The sequence below is a fragment of the Oncorhynchus keta genome, unplaced genomic scaffold, assembly GCF_023373465.1.
Source record: "Oncorhynchus keta strain PuntledgeMale-10-30-2019 unplaced genomic scaffold, Oket_V2 Un_contig_25337_pilon_pilon, whole genome shotgun sequence".
Classification (NCBI taxonomy): Eukaryota; Metazoa; Chordata; class Actinopteri; order Salmoniformes; family Salmonidae; genus Oncorhynchus; species Oncorhynchus keta.
The window spans coordinates 1,260-12,500 of record NW_026284389.1 but is presented as its reverse complement, the minus strand read 5'-3'; the positions used below and the strand labels follow the sequence as shown (position 1 = coordinate 12,500).

The 11,241-nt window shown below is 50.7% G+C and overlaps 1 protein-coding gene across 1 annotated transcript in view; it reads right to left on the bottom strand.

Annotated features, from left to right (window-relative positions):
- LOC127922332 (trinucleotide repeat-containing gene 18 protein-like) overlaps window positions 1–8,938 on the bottom strand; it is an 18,489-nt gene extending 9,551 nt beyond the window's left edge. The window contains exons 1-5 of the mRNA XM_052506065.1: window positions 7,654–8,938; window positions 7,166–7,622; window positions 5,814–5,927; window positions 2,745–2,956; window positions 2,348–2,506 (exon numbers count right to left, since the gene is read on the bottom strand). Of these exons, the coding sequence (XP_052362025.1) occupies window positions 2,348–2,506; window positions 2,745–2,956; window positions 5,814–5,927; window positions 7,166–7,622; window positions 7,654–8,938 (2,227 nt within the window). The remainder of the gene's footprint in view (window positions 1–2,347; window positions 2,507–2,744; window positions 2,957–5,813; window positions 5,928–7,165; window positions 7,623–7,653) is intronic.
- Between the last annotated feature and the right edge of the window lie 2,303 nt (window positions 8,939–11,241).

Below are 11,241 nucleotides of genomic sequence, written 5' to 3'. Positions count from 1 at the left end.
AAGGGTAAGGGTTTGTGTTAAGGGGTAAGGGTAAGTGTTAACCTTTTTGGGATAGGGGGCAGCATTTTCACTTTTGGATGAATAGCGTGCCCAGAGTGAACTGCCTCCTACTCTGTCCCAGATGCTAATATATGCATATTAGTATTATTATTGGATAGAAAACACCCTGAAGTTTCTAAAACTGTTTGAATGATGTCTGTGACTATAACAGAACTCATATGGCAGGCGAAAACCTGAGAAAAATCCAACCAGGAAGTGGGACATCTGAGGTTTGTAGTTTTTTGGCCTACCGAATACACATTGAGATATGGATAAAGTTGCACTTCCTACGGCTTCCACTAGATGTCAACCGTCTTTAGAAACTTGAATGAGGATTCTACTATAAAGGAGGGGCTCATGAGACCTCTTTGAGTCAGTGTTCTGGCAGAGTGCCTTGGTCTCATGACGCGCGCTCCCGACAGAGTTACTTCTCGTTCCAGTGCTTTTCTTCAGACAAAGGAATTCTCTGGTTGGAACATTATTGATGTTTTATGTTAAAAACATCCTAAAGATTGATTCCATACATCGTTTGACATGTTTCTAAAGGACTGTAATGGAACTTTTAGAGTTTTTGTCTGGACGAAGTGCCTGCGCCTCATGATGATGGATTACTGGGCTGAGCACGCTAACAACAAGTGGCTATTTGAACATAAATGATGGACTTTATGGAACCAATCAGTCATTTATTGTCGAACTGGGATTCCTGGGAGTGCCTTCTGTTGAAGATCATCAAAGGTAAGTGAATATTTATGGTGTTATTTCTAACTTTGCTGACTCCAAAATGGAGGATATTCCTCTGGCTGTTTTGGTTCTGAGCGCCGTTCTCAGATTATGCTTTTTCCGTAAAGTTTTAAAAATCTGACACAGCGGTTGCATTAAGGAGAGGTCTATCTTTAATTTTGTGAATAACAGTTGTATCTTTTATCAATGTTTATTATGAGTATTTCTGCAAAATCACCGGATGTTTTGGAATCAAAACATTAATGCATGTAAGGCGCCAATGTAAACTGAGATTTTTGGATATAAATATGCACATTATCGAACAAAACATACATGTATTGTGTAACATGATGTCCTATGAGTGTCATCTGATGAAGATCATCAAAGGTTAGTGATTAATTTAATCTATATTTCTGCTTTTTGTGACTCCTTCCTTTGGCTGGAAAAATGGCTGTGTGTTTTTTTGACTTGGCTATGACCTAACATAATCATATGTTGTGCTTTCGCCATAAAGAATGTTTGAAATCGGACACGATGGGTAGATTAACAAGATGTTTATCTTTCATTTGCTGTATTGGACTTGTTAATGTGTGAAAGTTAACACAATACCCTTACCCCTTAACACGTACCCCTTAACACCTACCCGTACCCCCTTAACACCTACCCTTACCCCTTAACACCTACCCTTACCCCTTAACACCTACCCTACCCTACCCCTTAACACGTACCATTAACCCTTAACACCTACACCTTACCCCTTAACACTTACCCTTAACACCTACCCTTAACCCCTTAACACTTACCCTTAACACCCTACCCTTACCCCTTAACACTTACCCTTAACATCTACCCTTACCCCTTAACACTTACCCTTAACACCTACCCTTACCCCTTACCCCTTAACATCTACCCTTACCCCTTAACACCTACCCTTACCCCTTAACATCTACCCTTACCCCATAACATCTTACTACCCCTTAACATCTACCCCTTACCCCCAAACACTTAACACCTTTACCCCTTAACACCTCCCTTACCCCTTACCCCATAACATCTACCCTTACCCTTAACACCTACCCTTACCCCTTAACACCTACCCTTAACACCCTTAACCCTACCCTTACCCCATAACATACTACCCCTTACCCCCCTTAACACCTACCTTTACCCCTTAACACCTACCCTTACCCCTTAACACTTACCCTTAACACCTACCCTTACCCCATAACACACTACCCCTCACCTACTCTTACCACTTAAACCCCTTACCCCTTAACACCCATAACACTACCCTACCCCTCAACCCTTACCCTACCTTAAACCTACCCAACTTAACCCTGCCCTTATAACACCTACCCCACTTACCCTACCCCTTAACACCTACCCTACCCTTACCCCCTTAACACCCACCCTTACCATTTAACACCTACCCCTCAACTCTTACCACTTAACCCTGCCCTTACCCCATAACACTTACCCCTCAATCCTAAGGCGTAAGGGTGTAATGGGGTAACTAAGTAAGGATGTAGAGTGACATGCAAGAGGAGAAAACCATTGAGAAAAGACAATGAACAATAGTGAGGCTCACCCAGGTGATGTGTGACAGGGTGGGCAGCAGGCTCTGTGGGTAGCACCACCAGCTGGGTAGACGGGTCCTGAGGCAGAGGCAGCACAGGCTGTAGAGACCCTGGCATGGCTGCAGAAAAACCTGGGGCGAGGTTCTGGTGAAGGGCTGAGTGGCCGATTCCTGCAACATCAGGAAGATGTTACAACAGATTCAGTAGCCATGTGTCGTTCATTACCAATACAGCTTTACTGCAACACAGCCTGCAAAGGCAGCAACAGGACATGAAACAGCCAGATGAAGACTGATCTAGAATACATCTGTAGACCTCTTATTGGTTTTTATTTATAGTGTGACATCAACACGTTGGTGTTTATGGAAATAAAGTTTTCTGAATTTGAATCCAATACAACTTTCTCACCGTAGGAGTGGCTTGTCATCCAGATGGAGGGACTTCCAGTGCTCGGCAGCCAATGGTGGTGGGCCGAGTGGGCGTGTGCATGTGCAGAGGGGTCTCCTAATTGGCCAGATTGTAGGGAAGTCCCACCCGGCACCATGAGGTGAGAGGTGATGTCACCGTGACAGCTGTTGGACGGATGGATCCTTGTGAAGTCCACTGGATCCTTATTATCCCTGAGATAGAACCATTGAGAGAGAAATGAGGAGAGACAGAAAACACAGAATAATATAGAGGAAGGTCAGAGTAGAGGAGGGAGGTGAGAGTAGAGGAGGATGGTGAGAGTAGAGGAGGAAGGTGAGAGTAGAGGAGGAAGGTGAGAGTAGAGGAGGAAGGTGAGAGTAGAGGAGGGAGGTGAGAGTAGAGGAGGATGGTGAGAGTAGAGGAGGAAGGTGAGAGTAGAGGAGGAAGGTGAGAGTAGAGGAGGATGGTGAGAGTAGAGGAGGATGGTGAGAGTAGAGGAGGGAGGTGAGAGTAGAGGAGGAAGGTTAGAGTAGAGGAGAAAGGTCAGAGTAGAGGAGGAAGGTCAGAGTAGAGAGGAAGGTCAGGTGGAGGATGGTCAGAGTAGAGGAGGATGGTAGAGGAGGATGGTGAGGAGGAGGAGGAAGGTGAGAGTAGAGGAGGAAGGTCAGAGTAGAGGAGGAAGGTGAGAGTAGAGGAGGAAGGTGAGAGTAGAGGAGGAAGGTGAGAGAGAGGAGGAAGGTGAGAGTAGAGGAGGAAGGTGAGAGTAGAGGAGGAAGGTGAGAGTAGAGGAGGAAGGTGAGTGAGGAAGGTCAGAGTAGAGGAGGAAGGTCAGAGTAGAGGAGGAAGGTGAGAGTAGGGAGGATGGTGAGAGTAGGGGAGGAAGGTCAGAGTAGAGGAGGATGGTGAGAGGAGGATGGTGAGAGTAGAGGAGGATGGTGAGAGTAGAGGAGGATGGTGAGAGTAGAGGAGGAAGGTCAGAGTAGAGGAGGACGGTGAGAGTAGAGGAGGGAGGTCAGAGTAGAGGAGGGAAAGTCGGGGTAGAGGAGGAAGGTGAGAGTAGAGGAGGAAGGTGAGGGTAGAGGAGGGAGGTGAGAGTAGAGGAGGGAGGTGAGAGTAGAGGAGGATGGTGAGAGTAGAGGAGGATGGTGAGAGTAGGGGAGGAAGGTGAGAGTAGAGAAGGAAGGTCAGAGTAGAGGAAGAAGGTCAGAGTAGAGGAGGAAGGTCAGAGTAGAGGAGGATGGTGAGAGTAGAGGAGGGCGGTGAGAGTAGAGGAGGAAGGTGAGAGTAGAGGAGGATGGTCAGAGGAGGAAGGTGAGAGTAGGGGAGGAAGGTTAGAGTAGAGGAGGATGGTGAGAGTAGAGGAGGAAGGTCAGAGTAGGGGAGGAAGGTGAGAGTAGAGGAGGAAGGTGAGAGTAGAGGAGGAAGGTCAGAGTAGGGGAGGAAGGTCAGAGTAGAGGAGGAAGGTTAGAGTAGAGGAGGATGGTGAGAGTAGAGGAGGAAGGTCAGAGTAGGGGAGGAAGGTGAGAGTAGAGGAGGAAGGTGAGAGTAGAGGAGGAAGGTCAGAGTAGGGGAGGAAGGTCAGAGAGGAGGGAAGGTGAGAGAGAGGAGGAAGGTGAGAGTAGAGGAGGAAGGTGAGAGAGGAGGAAGGTCAGAGTAGAGGAGGAAGGTGAGAGTAGATGAGGAAGGTGAGAGTAGAGGAGGAAGGTGAGAGTAGAGGAGGAAGGTGAGAGTAGAGGAGGATGGTGAGAGTAGAGGAGGATGGTCAGAGTAGAGGAGGAAGGTGAGAGTAGAGGAGGAAGGTGAGAGTAGAGGAGGAAGGTGAGAGTAGAGGAGGATGGTCAGAGTAGAGGAGGAAGGTGAGAGTAGAGGAGGATGGTCAGAGTAGAGGAGGAAGGTGAGAGTAGAGGAGGAAGGTCGGGGTAGAGGAGGAAGGTCAGAGTAGAGGAGGAAGGTCGGGGTAGAGGAGGAAGGTCAGAGTAGAGGAGGAAGGTGAGAGTAGAGGAGGATGGTCAGAGTAGAGGAGGAAGGTCAGAGTAGAGGAGGAAGGTCAGGGTAGAGGAGGAAGGTGAGAGTAGAGGAGGAAGGTCGGGGTAGAGGAGGAAGGTCAGAGTAGAGGAGGAAGGTCAGAGTAGAGGAGGAAGGTCAGAGTAGAGGAGGAAGGTCAGAGTAGAGAAGGAAGGTCAGAGTGGAGGAGGATGGTCAGAGTAGAGGAGGAAGGTCAGAGTAGAGGAGGAAGGTGAGAGTAGAGGAGGAAGGTAAGAGTAGAGGAGGATGGTCAGTGTAGAGGAGGAAGGCCAGAGTAGAGGAGGAAGGTGAGAGTAGAGGAGGAAGGTCGGGGTAGAGGAGGAAGGTCAGAGTAGAGGAGGAAGGTCAGAGTAGAGGAGGAAGGTCAGAGTAGAGGAGGATGGTCAGAGTAGAGGAGGAAGGTCAGAGTAGAGGAGGATGGTCAGAGTAGAGAGGAAGGTCAGAGTAGAGGAGGATGGTCAGAGTAGAGGAGGAAGGTCAGAGTAGAGGAGGAAGGTCAGAGTAGAGGAGGAAGGTCAGAGTAGAGGAGGATGGTCAGAGTAGAGGAGGAAGGTCAGGTAGAGGAGGATGGTCAGAGTAGAGGAGGAAGGTCAGAGTAGAGGAGGAAGGTCAGAGTAGAGGAGGAAGGTCAGAGTAGAGGAGGAAGGTCAGAGTAGAGGAGGAAGGTCAGAGTAGAGGAAGACACCTATTTGAAGACCTGTTTTTGACACTACAGTGTTACGGTAGCTAGTAATGAGTCTAGGAGTGGTTGTTAACTAACTGTAAACAACTTTAACTGTGGGGTGAAACAAAACACTTATTTACTGTTAGGTAGATACCGTTACCACTCTATGCTAGCAAACACAACGCTGCCTCCAAAACTGGCAGGGTGTCTCCAGGAATGATATGTTTACATGTTGCTGTTTGTGACATGTCCTCTTTCCAAGCGTACAGTGACGGTCTTGGTCGGTCTACGCTTTGTTCTTGTTGACGTCTGTAATCAGAAAGTTGCCCTGCTGTGTATGATGATGTCATATTGCTGAATAACGTCAGACTGAGTCTCACCTGATGTAGGCCTCTCTGTCTCGGTCCAGGCAGGTCAGACCCATCCGCTCTCCACTCATCCTCTTCCTCTCCTCCTCTCCTGCAGGGTCTGAGGGTACATGGAGCGAGGAGGTCCTAGGAGACAAATATCAGTTCAGGGAGAAGTCTTCACCACCTTTCCCCTGATGAGCCCTAACCCCCAACACGCAGTCACTGCACCTCACAAATATCTATCTAAAACTAACCTAGGGTGGAATCTCTACATAACTCTAACATTAAGGGTGGAATCTCTAACACTAAGTCCCAGGGAACACTAAGTCTTCTGTGTCATTAACTTACTCTCCCCCCCTTACCAATGGGTCTTGCTTCTACCTGCCTCTCTCTCTCCCAACCATACCTACTACAGCTCTACAGCCTGTCTCTCTCTCTCTCTCCCAACCATACCTACTACAGCTCTACAGCCTGTCTCTCTCTCTCTCTCTCTCTCTCTCTCTCTCTCTCTCTCCCAACCATACCTACCTGCAGCTCTACAGCCTGTCTCTCTCTCTCTCTCCCAACCATACCTACTACAGCTCTACAGCCTGTCTCTCTCTCTCTCTCTCTCTCTCTCTCTCCTCTCTCCCAACCATACCTACTACAGCTCTACAGCCTGTCTCTCTCTCTCTCCCAACCATACCTACTACAGCTCTACAGCCTGTCTCTCTCTCTCTCTCTCTCTCTCTCTCTCTCTCTCTCCCAACCATACCTACTACAGCTCTACAGCCTGTCTCTCTCTCTCTCTCTCCCAACCATACCTACTATAGCTCTACAGCCTGTCTCTCTCTCTCTCTCTCTCTCTCTCTCTCTCTCCCAACCATACCTACTACAGCTCTACAGCCTCTCTCTCTCTCTCTCTCTCTCTCTCTCTCTCTCCTCTCCCAACCATACCTACTACAGCCTCTCTCTCTCTCTCTCTCTCTCTCTCTCTCTCCCAACCATACCTACTACAGCTCTACAGCCTCTCTCTCCCTCTCTCTCCCAACCATACCTACTACAGCTCTACAGCCTGTCTCTCTCTCTCTCTCCCAACCATACCTACTACAGCTCTACAGCCTGTCTCTCTCTCTCTCTCCCAACCATACCTACTATAGCTCTACTGCCACAGACTCAGATCTCCTGCCATGTACTCCTCTCCTCCTCTCTTTTCTTCCCAGTGCCTCTAACTGCTTAGTCAAATAAAGCTGTTTCTACTTTAGGCTTTGGCAAAGCCTGCTGTTTATTTTTCATCAGCGAGGTCTTCCAAAGGTCGTAGATAAATAATCTCTGCTCAGTTCCCTGCTCCTTCTGTTTATTTAAGCAGTGACCCCCAAAAGGCCCGGAGGTTACCCCCGTACCTTTCATGGAGGGGTGCACCCGCCCCTGCCGGCTGTTGGGGTGGGCGTCCACCGGGCGACAGGACGGTTCCTCTGCCCGCCACGGCGACTGCGATGCCCACAGGCGGTTGGCGCACCTCTCCTTCACCGTGACCCACCGCCTCGCCCACCTCCCGGCCACGCCCCCCACAGTCAGAGCTCGCCGTCATTGACCGGGCCCTTCCTGGTGGGCAAGGCCTGTTGTTGTTTGCTGCCTTGCAGGGTGCAGCTAACCCCAGGGGCTCCACCTCCAGGACCCCAGGACCAGCGGATTTGAGGCTCCCCAGGCCTCCGAAGGGACTCTTCTGGGAGAGGAGCAGGGGCTGCTGGGTGCTGTACTTCAGCAGGCTCTTCATGGCACTGCTCTCCTCCTGGGCCTGTGAGGCGACCTGGGGTCTTGCTGCTGCTGAGAGGGGGCTGGGGGTGGAGGTGGCTGGGGCTGGGAGAAGGATGAGGAGGGAGGCCCATACCTTGCCCTGGTTGTTGCTGGGGCTGTTGTCTGCCACCACTGAGAGACTCCATGTAGGCCTTCCGCTGCTGCTCCTCCTCTGCAGGGTGGATGTGGTGAGGCCTCATGGCCCAGGAGGAACCGGGGCTGCTGGGGTGATGCTGCTGTCCCTGCCCACTGTTGCTGTAGCCGTACGGGACATCTCTAGCTTCCTGTTCAGGTCCTGGTTCTGTTTGTTGTTCTGGTTCAGCTCTGCTGCTGGGCGGCGTCCGGGCCAGGCCCACCGTGCTGCTGGTGGCGAATACGGGCCACCTTCTGACCATCTCTCTGTAAAGAACAACTCCCACCTCCAGCACCACCGCCTGCACCTCCTCGACCCCCAGGGTGAGGCGTTGGGCAGGGGGCCCCCGGGAGGGAGCAGTCTCTGTAGGGAAGTGTTGACTGAGTGGGGGAGGGAGTGTCCGGCCTTGGCTCCCTGGGGGAAGAGAGGGCCTGAACACATCGGTGGTGTCCACTCCCACGCTATTGATGCATTCGACGCTGCGAGAACGCACGGCTTGGTGCTGCTGGGTCTGGGGCTGCTGGGGAAGGGGTTGTTGGGTCTGGGGTTGTTGGGTCTGGGGCTGTTGGGGCTGGGTTTGTTGGGGCTGGGGCTGTTGGGGCTGGGGCTGCTGGGGAAGGGGTTGTTGGGGATGGGGCTGTTGGGGCTGTTGGAGCTGTTGGGGCTGGGCCTGCTGGGGAAGGGGTTGTTGGGGATGGGGTTGTTGGGGGTGGTGACTCTGCTGCTGCATCCAGTCTGGGGTCTTCTCAGCCTTTCTGTACAGCTGCTGCTGCTGTTTCCTGTGCCAGTTACTCTTCTCCATGGCCTTATCCTTGGCACTGCACCGCCCCCACCCACCAACCCCTGGCAGTCGGTTGGGGTGCCCATCTGGAAGGGTTGCCCGCTGGACTTGTCCCCAGGTGTCCTCCCCTACAGATGGTATGAACGTGGGCCCTGTCACTTTGGGGTCTCGCCCCCTCCCCCTCCCCTCTCGTGCGGCGAGGGGTTGGTTAGAGGGGCAGGTGGAGGCGGGCAGAAGAAGTCCGGGTGGTGGTGTGTGTGGGGGTGGTGGGGATGGCTGGGGTGGAGCTGAAGGCAGTGGAACCCCCCGGATGCGGGTGAGAGTGGTGGTGGGGGTGGAGGTGGGGGTGGCCTCCCCAGCGGCTGAACCCATTTGCAGGCGGCGCGCCACAGAGTAGGGAAGGGCGTGGTGGAGCATCTGGCCCCTCCCCTCCAGACAGTCCGAAGGCTGCTCACTGATCCTCATCTCGCCGCTCACCCCTTCCTTGGTGCAGCGAATGTTCCCCCCACCCACCCTCCATGTGTCTGTGGCTGGCCTGTGTCCCCAGGCCCCCTGCTCCCCACCACCTCCCCCATAGCTAGTCATGGAAGCCTTGGCTCCCCCGTCCCAGAGTCCCCCCGTTCTGCATCTTTCCATTGAGCAGGCAGGCGCTGAGGGTTCTGGTCATTCCTAGGGTCTGTTGGTGCTCCATGTGCCTCTCCAGAGCTCTGCTATTGACCTCCTCCAGGGAGACCGGGTGCTGGGGTACTGGGGTGCTGTTGGTGGGGGTGGGGCTGTGTGTGGCCGGGGTGTGGGTGGTGGTGGTGTGGATGTGAGGGCTGGGAGTGGTGGCTGTGGTGTTGCTGACGCTCCTTGGCCTCCTGTTTGCTGCTGGGCCTCTCCTTGTCCTTGGTGCTGGGGACCACCCCTCTCTCAGACGGACCCCTCCTTCAGGCCCTTGTGTAGGCTGACTCCGCCCCTGGGTCCATGTCCCGACTGCAGGAGCCCTGAGGGTGTCCCGGCCCCGCCCTGGAGATGGGCGGAAGACCGTGATTGGCTGAGATGAGAGGGGCTGGGACGGAAGGCTTCTTAGATAGAAGTTTTCTGTAAGATATAAAGTTCCAAATTATACAAATATAAAATATTTCAATGATATACACTGAACAAAAATATAAAGGCCACATGGAAAGTGTTGGTCCCATGTTTCATGAGCTGAAATAAAAGATCCCAGAAATGTTCTAAACGCACAAAATATTATTTTGTCCACAAATGTGTTTACATGCCTGTTAGTGAGCAAGATGATCCATCCACCTGACAGGTGTGGCATAACAAGAAGCTGATTACAGCATGATCATTACACAGGTGCACCTTGTGCTGGGGACAATGAAAGGCCACTCTAAAATATGCTGGTTTTGTCACACAACACAATGCCACAGATGTTTCAAGTTTTGAGGGAGTGTGCAATTGGCATGCTGAATGCAGGAATGGCCACCAGAACTATAGAGGACCTATACCCTCCCAGGCCCACCCATGCTGTGCCAATGCCAATTCATGTGAAATCCATAGATTAGGGCCTAATTTATTTATTTAAATTGACTGATTTCCTTATTTGAACTGAAAATCAGTAAAATGGTTTAAATTGTTGCATGTTGCATTTATATTTCTGTTCGGTAGAAAGAAACAGACTCTAAAGGAAGTTCAGGATTTTGAGATTTGTGTTGGAAAATTCTGTAAAACAAACTTAAGTTTGTAAATAGAAAAACAAACCATGGATTACAGTTTTTACTGGCTAGACAACTTTCAGGCTGAGGAAATATCAAACTGTAAAATCCTGAACTTCCCCTTTAAAACATCCATTGGCCAACCAGGCAGCAAATCTAAAAGACAGGATTACATTATCACATTTAAGGTAATATCCCTGTGGGCATCCACATGAGCAATATCCATTATCCAATTACATCATACTTTGTTGTGTTCAATTGGTTTCAATATCTTAATTCTGTCTGATTGATTTTTAATTTGTTTGCCACTCACCTTTTTTGGGTGTCGTAGAAACAGTGCTGCCCATAGAGGACGCCGCTGTTAGCATGGTGATCCAAGTGGCTCATGGGAAGGAAGGTGTGGGCGAGACTCCCTGAGAATCGAGGATATCCCGGGGCTGCTGAGAGAGAGAGAGAGAGAGAGAGAGAGAGAGAGAGAGAGAGAGAGAGAGAGAGAGAGAGAGAGCGAGAGAATGAGAGAAGAGAGAGAGAGAGAGAGAGAGAGAGAGAGAGAGAGAGAGAGAGAGAGATAAGAGAGAGGGAGAGAGAGAGAGAGAGAGAGAGAGAGAGAATGAGATAGAGAGAGAGAGAGAGAGAGAGAGAGAGAGAGAGAGAGAGAGAGAGAGAATGAGAGAGAGAATGAGAGAGAGAGAGAGAGCACTGAGTTAGAGTCGTCCCGTCACGACTGTGGAAATTACATATGATCCTTCAGGTCCCATGCAGCTGGTTGTGTTGTATATACACTAATAACTATACAGCCTCGGCTTGTCATATTCACTACTTGGGTTTCGAATGTAAACAATAGAGACAATCTCTGTCTTGGGGATTGCGGTAATGGAGGAAATTTGCCATCTAAACATATGGCTGTCTCTCTGAGCTGAGGAAGCTAGATGTTCCTTCTGGGTCTGAAGCAAGAGATAACACAGGCCCCAATTTTAAAGGGCCAATATGTGATATTTCCATTGGATTGAAGGCCTCTATCTACACTGACTAGCTGTTGCCCTTCACTGCCCTTTTCTAGGGTTGAAG